We start from the raw sequence: 19,075 nt of genomic DNA, 5'->3' as shown, positions 1-19,075 counted from the left end.
GTTCAAATGTCCTAAATCTAGTATGGGTCTGATGCCAAGAAGAATGTCATATACGCATAGGATGGCTCGAGGGAGTAAATCACAGGCTAATTTTCATTCTTGGGTGAACTATCCCTTTAAGGCTTGTTAGTAAACGGCCACCGTTGAGATTGGCTAACGCATAGGAAACGTTGAGGAAACGGTATCAACGTCCACTCGCTATTGCACGCGAGGTTTTGAAAACATTATCCATATAAAAACCATAATTTTCAGATTCAACACTGCTGACGGCTTCACCGGTCATCTAAAGTTTCTCTGTGAACTCTCCATTACACTGTGCCTCGAGTACAAAACAAAATGCTCTGAACAAACATAATCCTCTGACGCGATCCGGGATGATATTAATTAATTCAGAGTAGCATCAATTGATGAAAACAGAGAATATCTGGAGGAGACTTGAGTATTTCAGGCAAAAAATGCAAAAAGTCCATGTCTTGTCACAGTTAAGTTTTATTCATTCAACATTTCACATTACAAATATTTAAAAATTATGCATATTGTTATAAATAGTTGGCTGCAAACAATTAAATAACATTAGATTTTTCTTTTTGTTTCACTAGCACTTACAGACCAACTCCTAGAATATGGACATTTTGTATAACATAACTTAATTAGAAAGAAAAATACAAAAATAGGAACTTATAAAGTGAAATGACAATAAAAATTAAGGTGATATCTTAAGTAAAAAAAAACGCTATTAATAAATACAACAACCTTCCCATACACAGTTAAAAACTATTGAAATTTTGCCATTAAGTAACATCGTTAACAGACAGATATTTAAATATTTATTTTCCTTCAGAAAATGTGAACCATATATTGTGGAGCACAATATAGCAATTAGTAAAAACTAGACACTTTAACATATTAAAAGCTTCACCTCAAAAATATAACAAAAATCTGATCAAAATTATAAAAATTAATTATACATTCCAATTAAAAATATACCAATAAACAGCTAAATACATTGTTGACCTAATAATTACAATGCAATCAATCACAGTAGCTTGAAATAAACAAAATAAGCAAATGAGCACAAAACCTTTAATGTTTTAAAAATAACTTCAATTATTTATATTAGTACAAATAGTTTGATTTCTTTTCTTTTTTACAAACACCAGCATGAAAAGGATTACAATAACAGTAGAAAATGACTGTGAAAAACATATTAACATCTTCTTTAAATGTCGGCAATTAAAAATGGCATTAAAGAATTACATTGCAAAGAGTCTTTATCTGGAAAAAGTTCAAAAAAAGTATTGCACATAACAACTCCAAGTTAACTTGCAACATTTACCACATTCAAGTCTTAAGTTCCCCTTCCTCCAAACGGGTTGTGATTTACTTCAAACAGACAGTGGGGACAGATGAAGTTTTCTCAAGTCTTTTCACCAGCGTACTATAGAAGATGCTTTCGTCCTGCACTGCGAATTCATCGTTTTAGTGTGTGTGAGACTGGGTTATATCATGGGAAGAAGGGTGCGGGGGTGTGGGGTGGCCTTAAACCAAAGCTTTAGGAACATCTGGTGCACAACCACAACAATTAATTTCAATAGCTACGTTGTTTTTTTTTTTCTTCTTCTCGTCATGCATGCTAAGGATTACAATAGGAACTAGTTGGCAGTTCAAGAATATATATTTTCAACTGTTAAAATACCTAGACATCAAACATCCATTCTTGTGATATGAGGAACCAGATTAGCATTCTCCTTATATTATTATTATAGTTTATATTCCAGCTATTTTTGCGCAATATGAACAACAACGTGTTCCTCTTACCATGCTTGCTGTCAGCTCATTTCCCAAATCTAGGGTTGCCATTCAAATCTAGTGTACAAGAGCCAAGACCTTAAAGCAATGCACGTTTGAGCTCTCCTCTGCAGATTTGTCGCGTCAACACAAGTGCGTGCTTTAGTTGTAAAGAGTCCTCAGCACTGAAATGTATAAAAAGCATAATTGAAAATAATATATATTAAATTTCACTCAACCTCTTTTTTTTTTAACTCTTAAAATGAAAATTTCCATATATGCACATCTCTCAGTAACAAAAGTACAAAAGCTACCTTTCACAATGTGAAAAATTGAGGTATTGCAAAAAGGAGATTTTTTTTTCCATTTGTGAAAAATGTGCCTAAAATGACTGTTGAAAAAAAAGTATTTAGAAAAGTAGTGCATAATAAATGTTTATATGTGCATGACAAAATAATTTAGCTAGAAAACACTGTACCAAAAAATCAGCAGGCCATGTATAAAATAATCATCTTCTTTTTTTTTTGCCATCTTATTAACAGCAAATTCTTCAAAAAGTGTTTAACTTGGAAAATGTTGGAGCGCCGCAAGCCAGCAGCTCGAGCGGGTCTATCGGGACGCCATCGATCACTAGTGTATCACTAACTCCCTGACTCTTGCGCTTTACGGTTTCGATCGATCTGAATTTCTCCTTCGCTGGACCTTTGGGAAAGCGTTGGGAAAGTTCTCACTAGTGTTACTAGGACTTTAAACTGCATGCTGATCGATTTCAAGGCCAATCTTTGGTTTGCTGGAGCCCGTCTGGTCTTTATACTGAATGGGACGATGACTGGGTTTGGGGGGGGGGGGCCGAAAAAATAATCAAATGTGCAGGGCGAAAGAAAGGAAACGTCCGTGGTTTTTTTGCTAGCTACTACACAGCCATCTTTGGTTCCCTAATGTCGGAAAGTAAAAGCTCTTGTGTTGGGGGATGGAGAGATGCGTGGACTACCTTCAGTTATGCTTTACACTCAGGCTGAGCGATCGGTCTTCCTCTCTTCGACGTAGCGCTCACTGCTGTTCTGCTTGTACGTACACCTCTTCTCAGGGCTTCTGGGGGCTGGGGAAAGGCTCACGAGACACATATTGCGAGTTAAAGAATGAAAACGAAAGGCTCGCCGCTAAAAGCCTGAGAGAACGACGGCAACGAAATCGAGTTCCTTGCGTTGGAACCGGCTTGCAGGCAGACTACTGCAACTTTAACAACATACATTCCCCACTAGGATTGCTGAATCTCCAATTCAAAGCAGGAAGTGACAGAGCAGATTTTCTCAATGTGCCGTTTGCTGATGTCATTTCCTTTTCTGCGGTCCTGGGGGGGAAAGGGAGAGACCAGCTTTGATTTTTTTTTCTTTTCTCTATATATATTCGACTTAAACTAGCAGCTAAGCTTGAGGTATTAGTTTTCTTGCATGTCACAATGGAGATCGAATCCAGACAGCTGTTGTGGAATCAGTTGTTGTCATCAGGAAACATTAAAGATTAGCATGGTCTTAAAGTACAAAGTATAAAAAATTGAAATAAAAAAAATAAAAAGAAACAGAGCGTTGAGAGAATTCGCTTCTTCTGTTTTCACATCCCACGCTTTGGTTAACAACTCAGATCTTAGACCACACATCTGCACGAAGAAACAAGTGCACTCTTCCACGCGCCTCTTCTTTCCGCACCTGCTCCTCTTGCCTTTTCCGTTAAATTAAAATAGGACGTAATACTTCCAATCGCAATGTTAACAAAAAGCCAATTCTAAAAGTCATGCAGATACTTACTGACAAATTATACTAATACTCAATATATTCACATCTCTGTGCACTCGAAAATGAAATATAATGGAGTTATAAAAAAATAGAGAGATGGATTAGACATTTTTCTTTTTCTTCCTGAATCTTTTTTTTGGACACACATCCATTTTTTAAAATATATTAAATGACAAATTAAAATCATATATTTTTTTGTTTGTCTTTTTTTTTTTAAGTTAAACTAAAAAGGAACCAGCAACAGAAAAGTGCATTTATTTCGATGATGATTCTGCGGCGACTCTCTCTCTCTCTCTCTCTCTCTCTCTTTCTCTTTACCAGCCTCAGTTCCAGCGGAAGGAGATGTGGCGAGGTCGGTCTCCTCCTTCCTTCACCAGGGGCTTGTGAAACTCGCGGCCGGCGCGCGAGTGGATGGCCGCCCAGCAGTATTCACAGTAATACTGGAGACAGGTCACGTTAGCGCAGAAGAACGGAGCGAACTTTCCTCCGCAGCGAGTCCCCTGACACTCGTCACACAGCTGGTCATCCAAGACGTATGGCTTCACTTCCACCTGGACACAGAGACATCAGCAGACCGTTACACACACGTGTGCTTCACATCTAATGCTTGCAACTTATGCATTGTTTTATTCAAATATTTGTTGTTGTTTTTTTGCATTATTTTCATGATAATTATTTTTTTATGTATATGCTGGCATTCTTAAATGTGTATTGCTCATTTAATCTGTTCTGCAATTGATTATAATTTATATTATTTTGATAAATGATAAAAAAATAAGGTTTCACTTTATTTTAAGGTGTCATTGTTACAGTGTAATTATATATTTAAGTACTGAGTAATATTAATAAACAACATGTACTTACTATAGGGTTAGGGTAGGATTAGGATTTGGTTGAGGGTTAGTTGCATGTAATTATGCATCATTTACTGTTATTACTATGGTAAGTACATGCAACATGTAACAAGGACACTGTAAAACTAGATTAAAAAGTTCGTTGAACAAACTTTAAGTTGGCTTGTGAAAGTTTGGACCAGATAGTTTGAAAAAGTTTAAAGTTTAAAATAGTTTGAAGTTTAAATTAGTTTGAAGTTTAAAGTAGTTTGAAGTTTAAATTAGTTTAAAGTAGTTTAAAGTTTAAAGTAGTTTACAGTTAAAAATAGTTTAAATTAGATTAAAGTTTAAATTAGTTGAACATTCCGCAATGTTAAGTCAATGGGATTTTTTCCGAGTTTGATCGTCATTTATAGGAAAACCGTAAGTCCGATCAGTCTAAAAAGATATAGCAACGCGAGTCAGAACAGTTTGAGTGTCTGGGCCGAGTTTGGAGTATGTAGAGTTAAAGCTCTAGGAGGAGTTAGATATAGAAATTTTAGTCTCATAAAAAGAATAATAATAATAATAAGTTTAAATAGGATTTCAGTAAATTGGCTTTCACAAGCCAACTTAATAAAGTGTTACTAAAAATAAAATAAAAAATAGGCAGTACAATACCACAACGTATAAATGCCAACAACTGAAATTAAAACTAAGACCATTACAAAAAATCGGTAGCACTTTATATTAAAGGATAATTCCGGTATTTAACACCTTGAGTCTATATTGTAGTTTGGTTTGGATGAACAAGAGTGGTGGACAACATTTTTTTGACAATGGTTCCTCTCTCGAGTTTTTGACTATAAAATAATTGGCCATGAACCCATTTAACATTGGAGTCAATGTGCATGTCCGAAAATGTCATTAAAACAGCCAATAATGTTCGTTTACAAAACTGTTAAACTCACCGAGTGATTAGTGGTGTTCGTTGATGTTCCAGAAACAAAAAGTGTTGCGAAATACAGTTTCTGTCGTGTTTTATTCGTCATTTTGTAAAATCCCATTGTTGAAAAAATAGTTCCACTATAGCTAAATAAACGGATTGGAATCATATATTGCGACGATATATTGTTTATAATCATCAACGAACACCACTAACCACTCGGTGAGTTTAACAGTTTTGTAAACGAACATTATTGGCTGTTTTAATGACATTTTCGGACATGCACATTGACTCCAATGTTAAATGGGTCCATGGCCAATTCTTTTATAGTCAAAAACTCGAGAGAGGAACCATTGTCAAAAAAATTTTGTCCAACACTCTTGTTCATCCAAACCAAACTACAATATAGACTCAAGGTGTTAAATACCGGAATTATCCTTTAAGTGGCTTTAAGTACTATGTACTTACATTGAAATTACTATTTTGATACAATGGACTTATTGTGTACATACATGTTTTTACATTGTACTTATATTTTTTAAATACCTGCATGGAATTACAGATGTAATTAATGTATGTAATTACATTTGTAATTACACTGCTGATCCTTCCCTTAAACTTAACCCACCCTTAAACTTAACCATACCAGCACGCCTGTCCCTAACCTTACCCGTATCACACCTCAATAGCAGAAAAAGTGTTTTACAATACAACATGAACACAATAAGTACATTGTACTTATTTTTCGATGCAAGTACATAGTACTTAAAGCCACTTAATATAAAGTGGGACCAAAAAAAACAAAAAAACTAATAGTATCTCAATGATACTAAAATAACACTGACCACAAACACAAAACTGATCAATTGTAATGAGAATAAGGGGAAACCACTGACATTATTATTATTTAAATGCACCTTAAAAATGTACATTTAAAGGAAAAATATATTTTCTCTTTTATGTCTTGAAATATGACGTTTTATTCAGGTTTCATAGGATTGTATCATCGATAAGTATATCCTGAACATTTCAGTCTCAAAATCCCATCTTTCCTATTTTAAGTTCTATGCATTAAAGAAATTAGGGCTGGGTTAAAAATAGCGACTTAACCTATCATTCAATACGTAATGTATTTTTTTAATAACTCTGTCATGTTTGAATGACCGAAACAATTATGTCATTATAAATGTATTATTATAACATTATTTTTAAAAAAACTTGCAAGTAGCCTACAAATCAGTATTATTATAGTGATGTACCAACTGGCGTTCCCTGTATAGTTTGCAACATTAGTTGAGATATATTTTGTCTTGAGGAATTTTGCCATGTACTGTAACTGACCAAAACGAAAACTTGCAAATCAAAATCGAATCGTGATTTCAAAGCCCAGCCCTAAAAGCAACGCATTTAAATTTCAACTAAAGCCCGTTCATCAGCCAAAACTACATTGAAATGTCTTAATTAGGCTTCGAGTTTGAGTGTTTGTGAGGCTCGCTGGATCAATGCCATGTCATGGAAGGGGAGTGTGCATGTGTGTGTTTTGTGGAAGCCAGCACTGACCCGTTTATCAATCTCCCCATGCTGCAGTTGCACAAAGCGAGCACTGATAGCAGCGATGTAGCTCTGCTGATTAGAGAAGGCCACCCGCCCCGCTCCCTTCGGGTACTTCAGCTCCGGGTCTGTGTCGATGCCTGCGTAACACACGCCACCATACAGCCTGTCCATGATCATCGCCAGCTCCACTGTCACAAACACAACACACACAGTGGTTAATGTTCAACCTCAAAGAAAATGACAACACATAAAAGTTTAGTCGTTTTTGGGGAAGCTACTTTAAAAGTGTAGCCTGCCAAGCTACATACTATTACCAAGCAGTTAAGAGTTTAGCTACACTACAACTGTTCATTTCAGCATTTAAAATATATTATGGTAAGTAGCACAATTGTTTTCAATATTGATAATCAGAGAAATGTTTCTTGAGCAGCAAATGATCATATCAGAATGATTTCTGATGTGACACAGAAGACTGGAGTAATGATGCTGAAAATTCATCTTTTACTTTTTTTTATGGATTAAAGGTTAAATTTATAAACAGTTATTTTAAATTTGAATAATATTACACAATAATACTTTTTATCATCAGGTTTATAATTCAATAGTAATTTTCCCTGTATAATGTTAATATAAAGCAAATGTGTCATTTGCTTAGTGTTGATTAGCAAAATGAAGTATTTCTACACCAGAGGTGAAACTATTCATTTCCTAATAAAGTAAATTAAAGACATCTTGAAAACAAGGAAGATCCCACCCTCTGCGATAACACAATTTGTGGGTCAATATTTACAGGTATAACTTTTTCAAAAGGTAAATAATGTTTAGGGAGCCACTAAAATAGTCACTGAATTCAATTCTAGGGGAGCTGGATTAGTTCATCCTGGCACAAATTAATTTATTTAATGATTATGTGATTAGTGATTATGTATTAAGGCTCAATCCCAATTCACTCCTTGGCCCAGGGCGAAGGGGTAGGCAACGAAGGGAGGGCAACGAGAAAGTTCCCAGAATGCATCGCGAATCACCGGCGAGATGGCTTGAAAAACGGTGAAAGAAAGTCACAAATGTAAGTATTTTCTTCGTAAAATGTACGATAACCATGGTTGTAATGCTATGGTCGTTGTAGCCGAAGGTCTTTCTTCAAAACTATCATAAAAAAGAGATCGCTAACTCAGCCGCTAGCATGTTGCCTCGGTAACCAGGCAGACAGTGTTGCTTGCTTTTTGTTACCTGGTAACGTTAATGAAGCTAAACTAAAGTAAAAAGCATTTGTTCTCACATGTCTTTATTAAGCGAGTGAATCAGTACGGCATTGCGTGGTTATCGTGTAAACACAACACAGTCAATAACTCTATATAGCCATGTATTTCACATTAAACATTTACTTTCGCTTTACACTACCAGCAGCCCATACGACAGAGATTGCCACAGTGGAGGACGGCATATTGGCATCATTGTCAGTCGTTGTCATGGAGAAATCCTGTAAAAACTCGTCGCTTCCGTAACGTCAGAGCCAAGGTCCGAGAACAAGATTTCGTGCCTCTTTGAGATGGCACCACCAGACGCCGCTCGCTTGCAGAGCGCAAGTTTCTGGACGGCACATAAGTCTGAAGTAATGAGTTCAGGTACAGGGGAGCAGTGCCAGTGGTTGATCTGTAGGCAAACGTCAGTGACTTGAATTTGATGCGAGCGGCAACTAGGGATGTTAACCGATGAATGTTTGACCGATGGTTGACCGTTTCAACGTTAACCGATCAAAGTTGTCGGTAGACAGTAAAAAAAAAAAAAAAGATCTCTAAATTAGGCTATTATAGACAGTGGACTAAACGCAACTACAGTTAGCCGTCATATTCCAAGATATGTTTGTGTGAAGTGAGCAAATCCCTCACTCAATTTTTCATAACTCGCCCATTTGTACTTAATAAACCAATAAAAACATGTGGCGCGAGGTCACAGCGTTTGGGTTCGCGCGCTCACAAGGTTTGCAGAAAGTAAAGGCTACAGGCTAACACACTCGAGGTTAGAGCCAGGGCAGACGACAGGAGGAAGCGTGGGAGGAAGAGTAGTGTGTGGGACCATTTCACCAAAAAGAATGACACAGATGTAAGTTGCAACTTGTGTGATACAGCGCTTAAATATGGAAATACATTACACCTACATGTCAGTGGTAACAGATAAGGTGATGACGATCATCATCTTTCTTTATTATTGTTAGCACTACCTCAAACTAAAGCGGCGTCTCTTCGGTTCGGAGCTGTCATTTTCTTAAATGAGCCGCGGCAATGTTTCAGATGAGCTTCTAACGCTAGACAAACGCCTTTAGTTTCAACGTGATCACCTTGTACCCAAACCATTTCGAAACTAAGGAGCTATTTGTCCTCCGATTACATACAAGCTCCTCGGTGTGTGTGTGTGTGTGTGTGTGTGTGTGTGTGTGTGTGTGTGTGTGTGTGTGTGTGTGTGTGTGTGTGTGTGTGTGTGTGTGTGTGGGAGGCAGAGAGATGCGACAGAGTTGTGGAACTGCAGGCACGGATCGAAATGGCTGTTATTTCATATAGCGTAGCATATTTAAAACTAATCGGTTAACCGGTTTCAACCGGCTAATGAGGCTCGGTGGTCGGTCAAGAAATGTTTTAGTTTTCGCCATCCTAGTGGCAACCAGTGCAACTTTGTGAGGAGAGGAGTGACGCGTGCTCTCTTCGGCTCGTTGAAGACCACTCTAGCTGCAGCATTCTGGATCAGTTGCAGAGGTTTGACAGTGCAAGCTGGGAGACCAGCCAGGAGAGCATTACAATAGTCCCACTGTCAATAGTCCAATAGTCATTTCGTAGGGGAATATTTCAACCCCTTGGCCATTGTAACTCTGTTTTAAGGGCCAAAGGGGTACACTCAAAAACAAGGGGTAGGGGGCAAGGGGTGAATTGGGATTGAGCCTTAATGTCACACAGAAACGAAAGAAGAAAAAGCCTCTTACCTGCACGAAGTGGACGTGGCACTCCACCCACAAATATGGTCTTCCTGGGGTCGAGAGGCTGGGATCCATCCATCACGAAGTCACTATCATTGAGATTCCACGGGCGAATCTGGACCTGTTACAAAACAATACATTGAAAAAATTATCTATTTTTACGAGTTCAAATCCACTGAGAAAAAAAGATCAGGTTTTATAAAGGACAAATAAGGGCAGTATAACATGCAGCTGTTTAAGACTAAAATCACTTCATCCTTACAGGTTTGTCTTTAATGGTGGGGCTGGAAACACATAGGTAGAGTTTTCCGTCCTCCTCGATGCAGGCGTCAATAAGGGCTTGAACTGAGCTCTCATCTTGAAACAAGAGGAATGCGTAACCTTTGGAAAAACACATTTTAGAGTTAGAAAGCTGCAGGAAAGGCAGAAGTACTATATTAGACATTAAAAAAGGATATGATACCGAAACAACTTGTCTTTTAACACTATCGGTAGCACACAAATCTAAATTGTGACATTAATTACTCAGCCTCATGTCGTTCCCAACCCATGAGACTCATTATGGGACACACATTAATACAGTTTTAATGTGAGATATGTGTTCTTGTATTGAAAGTCCATTCCACCAAAACTTCAAAAAGTTATTAAAGACAATGTAAAAATAATCATTATGAATCAAGCGGTTTTATCCAAGTCTTCTGAAGAGACAGGATTGTTTATATGATGAACAGATTTATTCACGTATAATAATTCATATATTCACTGTCCATCATATTAAGTGACTGTCTCTCTTCAAAACACTTCACCGCTCATATGAAATATGGATTGCATTTACAAGTGGAATGGACGTTTAGAAACCTCACAGGCTTCCTTAAATTAGAGCTGGGTAAAAAATTATAATTTTCTAATTTTGAAGAACCGATATCGATTCTAAAATCCCAAGAATCGATCTTTCAATCTATGGTGTTTTCAGTTGATGAAATAAGCTTTGTATCGCGCCTCCCATCCAACAAATGGCAATAAGCTTTGTGCTTTGTTACTTCTGATATGAAACAAAACCTCAGATTTCAAATTCTGTCAATTTAATAAGAGAAGCGGCAAGTAAACCGATCATCTCTTCTGCTTTACTATGGACATCAGAAGTATGTTGAAAGATGCAGAACAACTGGCCAAAATGTGTACCTTATCACGTAATCGCTCAATAAGTGTCTCAAACACAGAAATACGTCAATACAACAGCTTGTAAACAATGTCAGGTAACGTCACATGTACCTCAGAAAAGCCATTCAACTTAGAGAGGAGCATTTTGATAAATATATGTACTATAAATTGCATATTCAATGTACTTTAACTTAAACTTCTTCAGTATTAAATGTGTGTTTGACTAAATCCTTCATGTTTTCATGACATCCACCATTTAAATGTTTATATATATATATATATATATATATATATATATATATATATATATATATATATATATATATATATATATAGATAGATAGATAGAACCAACTAGTAGAACCAATTGTCATTAAAAATTATGTTGTTATAAAAAATACTTCCTTGTGTGTAATTAAAAAAAAAGGAAGTAGCATATCAGTAAATTGTAACCTTTAATATAATAGTGATGTACCCCTGTATAGTTTGCAGCATTAGGTGAGAAATTTGTATTAAATTTTTTGTCCTTGAGGAACTTTGCTATATAATGATCTAATTGATCAATATCGGATCGAATTTGAATCAAATGGCAAGCTTATGAATCAAAATCGAATCATGAAGTTTGTGTCCTATTAAAAATATCTTTACTTGTGTTTCGAACGAAAGTCTAACGACATTAGGGGAGTAACTGATGACAAAAATGTTCCTTTTTGAGTGAACTATCCCTTTAATAAGTACCAAAGTGCTGTCATGTGATCAAGCCAGCAGAAACTAAAACATTGGTAACTATTAATGACGGTTTCTCGAAAGCCTTTTAAAGGGTCCCATCTCTCCCAGTGCCAAACTCTTAGCTCACCTTTCGGGGGGAAGTACGACTTGCTCTCTGCTTTGTGAGGCCAGTCCACAAACAGGTGCCCGAAGCGGCGAAAACTAGCGGTTATCTCATCTAGAAAAGATAATATTGCAGATAAGAGCAAGCAGCTTTCGTGGAAAGACATCCAAAGCTAACAATGAACCTTGAAACCTGTTTTTGTTTTCATAAGCATGAGGGTAGAGGTCACCCGAAACACGTGCAATACCTTCGTCGATGTCAGGGGGGAGGCCACCCACGAAGACTTTGCGAGAATAGCGCTCGACCCGCTCTCCGTTCTGGTGAGGGAAGCAGTGTGGGGAACCCAGGCCAGGCAGGCTCTGATCCGCTCGCTCCTCGTCTGGGAAACCATCTTCCATCGGGAACAGGGATGAGTGTCCTGAAGAGAGAGAGCAGGAACGTTTATCTGTGTTACGATATCTGTGCACCACACAGGAACATGAAATCCACTGACGGATTAATCGGAGCCCAAGAAACACTAAGACAGACAATTGCATCATCTTGGTCGTGCAATTTTGAGAAGCGTAGGGATTTCTGAATTATGGCTACCGTGGTCCTGTAATCACACAAATTATAGCCCACAGTTTCAGTCCAATGATAACTCAGGTCATTTTCTACACAGAGAGTTGTGTTAAAGGAAGGATGTGTGTACACTAGCGTTCAAATATTTGGAGTTGGTAAGATTTTTTTTTTTTTCATGTTTTCCAATGATGCATGTGTTTAATAAAAAATAAACAGTAAAAACAGATATTGTGAAACATCACTACAAGTTAATGTTACTTCTTTATTTTCATATGAACATTTGAATGAAATGTTTTCCTGCGATGGCAAAGCTGAATTTTCAGCAGCCATTACTCCAGTCTTCAGTGTCACATGATTTTGTGCTCAAAAATCATTCAATATTATTCAATGTTAAAAATAGTTGTGCTGCTAAATATTTTTGTGGAAAACAAGATCTTTTTTCCCCTCAGGATTCTTTGATGAATAGAAAGTCCAAAATAACAGCACTGTTTTATAACATTCAACATGTCTTTACTGACTTTGTCTAATTTAATAAAAAACCTTGTTACATAAAAGTATTAATTTCTAATAAAAATCTTACAATCCCCCAATTTTGAATGGAACTACATTAAATCAGATTAACATTTCATGTTAAATGTACATACTTTATACTATATTAGGTATGAACTAGATTCCTGAACTGAAAACAAATGTATTTTTGAAATATTTGTGCAAGCGTAGGATGGCATGTTTGTTGGACAAATTTATACTAAAGTAATAAGCTGTGCATTACAGATTTTAATTGAGTTTTAGGTACTCTCCATTGTAGAAATGCATTTCTACAATTAAGATAATATTGTGTCAAAATCTGTTCATGTAAGTGTGAATGGCCAGTGCACGTTCATGCACTAAAGCTTCAGGGTCATTCTGTGTCATCAACCAAATCTCAGAAACTTCCCCGGCTAAAATGCTACATTTTTAAAATATTTTTTCTGAAGAAAGACAAACATAAAGAGTAATCAAAGTCAAAATATTAAATGTCATGAATGTATATTGACTGAGTAATCCAATATTTTGTAGAGGGGGTTCAGTGACAATTTTCATTTGAGATTTAGATCCGAATTTGAGGGGGGTAAGAACGACTTTATAAAGATGGCAGCATCATTATTTTATTTTTACACAGAGATTGGTAGGTCTATTAGTGAAATATGTTGTCTTTAGCAATCTTTGTTGCATTATATGCCAACGGTGACCTTTCAAAAATGGGAAAAGCACTTTTTTTGCCCCAAGTTTGCATGCCTGTAACTCAAAAAGTTTTAAAGATATCTTAATATCCTTTTAGATTTTGTTTTTTAACAAACATTTCTCTTAGTATCTTAATTTCAAATGCCCTATATGGTTAAATCCCAGAGATATGGAGATCTTAATGCAGTTCCACGAGTAAATTTAACACATTTTCAGTGGTCAAATACCAAATGTGTGTCACTTTGCATACAGCTATTACTTGTTTCTTTTAAAGAGGAATTTCTAAACTACAAATAATGTTGAAACTAGAAATGTATCTTGTTTTTGTTTTTTTTCATCTTCTATCAACACATTTGCATAGAATGCCATAAATAAATGATAAAATTCAGCTTTTTTCCCGCCGGGGACCTCTGGTTGAGTTGACACAGAATGAGCCTTCAGTAACAGGCCGAGAGCTGGAGGATGTAGTATTAGTTCACTGGCTCAAGCCACTCCAGCAGATTTCCTCCTGACGTGACAACACCGGCCTGAGCTGCTTTACAAGACTTATGTAAGGGACTTAGTCACAACTGTGGCCTGGATGGGGGTATATATGTGTGTGTGTGTGTGTGTGTGTGGGGTGGGGGTTGTACAGACCACAGAAAAGCCACAATCAAATTTACTCTTCACCAGAAAAAAAATATATATATATATTCTGAATACAGCAGGAAAGAGGCACACAATCGATACACAAATAGAAATGAAGGTTGCAAGTGTTCATGCAAACAATTAACAATGCCCCAAAACATGTCATGCAGATGCTGGATTATTCCACCGATAATTATGATAGTTGAAAAAGTATTTTTCATTTTGCTCATTTGGATTTGTTAAAAGTTTTCTTTACCTCGTCGCCTCCCATAATTCCTTGCTGCATGTAAAATAAAATAATCACACGTGAAGTAACACATCCCCAATGAAAAAATGTGAACTTTCTGAGTAAACGAGCAGTGGAACTATGCTTTTTATACCAAACCTGAAAACCTGACTGAATCAAGTTCACGTTTTGAACTAATGCGTTGAAAAGTATGTGCCAGTTTAGATCAGTTAGCCGACTCATTTGGATGATTTTCATAAAATTTTTGCAAAAACTACAGTTTACACAGTTTGTTTGCCAAGTGCTCAAACACTGTTAGCAAGACTCAAACTAAACTGTCTGGATTGTCTTGGCTCAATGCATGTTTTTTTTTTAAGGAAGCACTTGAGTGATTCAGCCTATCTATCCAAAGCATTACGAACGGCTGCCGATAACCAAAGGACTATTCACCAGAGACATGATACCTCACAAACTACAATTTACTGAGTATTGGCACGTTTATTAGCATTTCTGATTTCAACTTAAGTAGGAAGTAATACAAGCGAAACGGTTCAAACAATCCACAAATGTTTATAGAAAACTGCATGGCATTTTATATTATTGTAAACAATAGTGTAGATACTGCCATTTATTCCTACTTAATATATTTTGTTGGTGCATATAGATGTAATTTTTAAATAATATAATACTTCAGTTTCATTAAGAGAAAAAAAAATACTATTTTCATGTATACTACATTTTATCAGCATTTTACTTTTTGCATTAAACAATTCAAATTTACTTTGGAACAACCGCTATGTAGTCTAGTTGACATGATGATATCTCATATTACAATAATCTTTTTAATAAATAAAGATATCATGCGTCTATACATCCCAAAAACAGGCTTGACTGAGATTTTTACACAACCATACAAGATAATACACGCTTATATGATGATATAATATCCTTTATTCGTCTTAATTGGGGTGAAACTGGCTAACTATAAATATTTGCATTACCTCATGTCTCAAATGCATTCAAATGAAATGCTACAGCTAAAAGGGCACGTCCTAGCGGCAAATCAAATGACAAAGTGCTCCAAACTAAACCTATTTTAGTGCTTGCTTGACAGAAACATGCAGACTATTTTAACAACAGCGTGCTGGGTCTGTCCAGCCCACCCTTCAGCTTGAGACACAAGCACACTAAACCAATATAATATATGTACATACCATTTATGGGCAAGGGACTGTCTCCTCCGGGATGGGTGAATCCGAGGCGACCTTCGAGAGAGGAGGGCATAAATCAGCCGCATGGTTGAAATGACATGCATCACGTTTGTATTAATACACAGGAGAGTAACAGGTCTCTAGCTTCACACTTAAATGTACGTTATTTGCCAGTTGATAAAATGTGGCTGTTCAGAAGTTAAATGTCACCTAAACAAAGTTCCCCTTACAGTTGATCCAACCACACAATTGGACTTTGTTATACCATAAATTAGGGCTGTTAACCGATTAATCGCGATTAATCACATCCAAAATAAAAGTTTGTTTACACATAAAAAATGTGTGTGTACTGTGTATAATTATTTTGTATATATAAATACACACACATGCTTGTATATATGTGAAATATGTGCATGTATATACTGTATTTATATATAATTTATATTATATATAAATATTTTATATATAAATAACAAATTTTTCTTAAATATATACATGCACGTGTGTGTATTTATATATACAAAATAAGTAGGCTATACAAAGCACACACACATTTTTTATGTAAACAAACTTTTATTTTGGATGCGATTATTCGCGATTAATCGTTTCACAGCCCCACCATAAATAATATGATTTTTCTTCAAAAATTGTATGCTTTTAGAACACCATATTTAGTTTATACAACAAAACTGATTTACACATTGTAATAAAAACACCTGCCCAGCAAATAGACTGATGTAAGTCTCATCAATCTACAGTCCACAATCCACATTACAGATGTTATAAATAAAAATATCTAAAACATTTCTTGGATTCAGCAGTTGAAATTGTTTCAGAAAATTCTGATATCGGAATTGAACATCATATTTAGGTAGCAACGCTGTTTTAAAACAACACCAATGTCTAAATTAACACCCCCAAGCATAAAAATGACCCAAAAAAATATGATCAAAACAACTTTACAGTAACACAAGTTTTGACAAAAATAGGAAGGCTTCCCAAACCCTCAAATAAAAACACTCCGGCTTGACCCAGATTTGCACAAAGCAAGTGATTGGCTTATTTCATTATCAAAACTGCAAACCTCGCAGAGAGCAACGGGTTTGCAGGTGTGTACTGTACGTGGTTCAGTGGGAGTCACTTGATTCGACTGATTCAAAACGCAAACTTACAAGCAGGTTTGAGGTTGAACTCACTGAAAAGCTTCACAAGAGTCGTCTGAATGCGAATCGGACATCAAGAGTTCACCGTGTTGAAGGTGCACATACCCAAAAAAACGCCATTCCTCCAAGGAATAACTGATGAAACCGGTCATCAGAAGGTGTGTTTATAGGGTTTCACTACAAGTCAGAACGTATCCCGGGTGTCTCACAACACTCCCCCGGATCTAGATCACTTTCATTGTCATGCCGAACTGCCTCTAGTAGAAGAATGAGAGGAAACATCAAGGTTGGTTTCTCTCAGTAGTGTTAACATGGCTCTGGCTGCCCCCTCCTTCTGTTGTTCACTGCGAGAGCAGTCTGGTGGACAGGGCCAGCACACCATTTTGTTGCTTTAGCAAGAACAGAGAGCTCTTTTACAAGCAAAGGACAATGCTGGACGCCATTCAAAGCAACTTGTACACTGGACTACTTCTGTTCCCCCGTCTCTTGTTTGTCATCTCTGCCACACTGGGCTGGTGTCTGCAGGGTCACTCTTCGGGGTCTGAGGGGGCAGTTATGCTCTTCTAGAGAAACGCTGACCCTGAGGCTTGAACTCATTTGGTTATTAAATTATAATATGAGAGAGAGCAGTTTTGATTCAAGAAACCATCCAACAGAGATTTCATTGTGTGCGTTTTTTAAAAATCCACATCGAGTTAACTGCATTTTGGGGGGAGCATTAAGCATGGTCAAAAAGTGTAAAAATACATCAAATGCTCCGGTTTAAAGTCATGAAATGGCATTTGCATCTCATTTTTACTTCAGTAACATGATTTGTTGTGAACTTCAATGAGAAAAATAAGACGTTATGCATCAAGAATTGATGGAAAACACTAGAATTGAAGCAGGCCTGAATTCAAGTAGATTGTGGAGGACAATCCTGAAACGGCGTTTCTCGAACACCATGAATCTGCAGTGCCACGGCAAACTGAATTATATTTGACCTGAGCTGAGAGCATACAGTCTGAGCTGAATGTGATGAGACAAAAGAGGCCGTCTGAAATAGCAAGAAAACAACCGAACCAAGTTGTCCTTGAAGGCTGTAGGCAAAACCAAACAAACAGCAAGAACAATCTGATTCACAAACAAATGATTTTGATGAGCCGTTTTCTAATGGTGAATCATTCAGAAGCACCCACAAACGCATGTGTTAAATCGGCCTGATGAATTGTTCAGTGAATGAACTCGCTGAACCCGTCAGAGCGGTTTCTGAATCAACATCTGACTCACTTACTGAACTTCCAGAGCTGCGAAACTTTAATTAGGAAAATTACAGACTGACAATGTGCAGTTAAATCTAAAGATGTAAAATAGTCTTTTGTATTCCATATTTCCATTTGTAGAATAACGTGCACATAAGACCAGTAATGCTAATTAAGGAAGTAAATGGGGTCAAATTTTACTTCACGTTGATTGCCTTATTGCAGGTGTTCTTATTACCATTTATGAAAAGGAAAAAGTGCACGTAAAGATGTAGCAGTTAGATTAAATGTGTACAAGTTTACAATTAACAAACTCTCCATGTCCTAAAAGCAGGCTGATGCGTGTATGAAGAACAGTGCGTTACACACACCACTGTTTGTAGGTCAACACAGAGCTTTATCTCTCTTTTTGCTCTGTTTGTGTGTATGTGCGTGTGTATGTGGGCGTGCAATGATTCAGCGCTAATGGGACGCTTTTTACAGCTGCTCACTCTCACACCAAAAATTGTAACACCACATCTGTTGTTAAAGAAATCAACACAAGTATGTAAGAAAACACAGGGTAGAAAATGCCACTGGAGAGCACAAAGGTAACAAGTCTCCAAAGACAAAAAGGAAACGTTTTAATGCCCGTTCACTTTTTTTTCCATTGTAATTCCATTCTGCTCAATTGGGAAATAACAAGCGGCTGTAGCCAGCAGCAGCGAGTGACCATAAAAAAAGATTAGATCCACCGTCTGCTCCAGAACATGCTCTAATACACGCTTGGAATAACGTCATGGGCTCATTAACTGATGTTTGAATGCATTTACAACTGATATCAAAGGTGAAGCCTCCAGGACTGCTTTGCGATCAGTTTTCAGCTGCCGTAAAAGAATAATATGAAAATGATGCAATAGCCAACACATTTTCAAAAAAATAAATGGGACACTGGACACTGAACTGGAGTTCCGTCAAATCAACATATG

General features: G+C 36.8%; 1 protein-coding gene across 2 annotated transcripts in view; it reads right to left on the bottom strand.

The window, feature by feature from the left end:
• Positions 1 to 471: 471 nt before the first annotated feature.
• Positions 472 to 19,075, bottom strand: part of cpeb4b (cytoplasmic polyadenylation element binding protein 4b) — a 45,117-nt gene continuing 26,513 nt past the window's right edge. The window contains exons 4-11 of one of the 2 annotated variants that reach the window (XM_079585102.1): positions 15,707 to 15,757; positions 14,523 to 14,546; positions 12,102 to 12,272; positions 11,879 to 11,968; positions 10,124 to 10,242; positions 9,868 to 9,982; positions 6,900 to 7,081; positions 472 to 4,132 (exon numbers count right to left, since the gene is read on the bottom strand). In XM_079585102.1, coding sequence (XP_079441228.1) covers positions 3,905 to 4,132; positions 6,900 to 7,081; positions 9,868 to 9,982; positions 10,124 to 10,242; positions 11,879 to 11,968; positions 12,102 to 12,272; positions 14,523 to 14,546; positions 15,707 to 15,757 — 980 coding nt within the window. In that variant the 3' untranslated portion in view covers positions 472 to 3,904. The remainder of the gene's footprint in view (positions 4,133 to 6,899; positions 7,082 to 9,867; positions 9,983 to 10,123; positions 10,243 to 11,878; positions 11,969 to 12,101; positions 12,273 to 14,522; positions 14,547 to 15,706; positions 15,758 to 19,075) is intronic. The other variant, XM_079585103.1, reaches the window with a different exon arrangement.

The sequence above is a fragment of the Phoxinus phoxinus genome (assembly GCF_949152265.1).
Source record: "Phoxinus phoxinus genome assembly, chromosome: 17".
In the NCBI taxonomy this organism is placed as follows: domain Eukaryota; kingdom Metazoa; phylum Chordata; class Actinopteri; order Cypriniformes; family Leuciscidae; genus Phoxinus; species Phoxinus phoxinus.
This window is presented reverse-complemented; position numbering and strand designations above follow the sequence as displayed.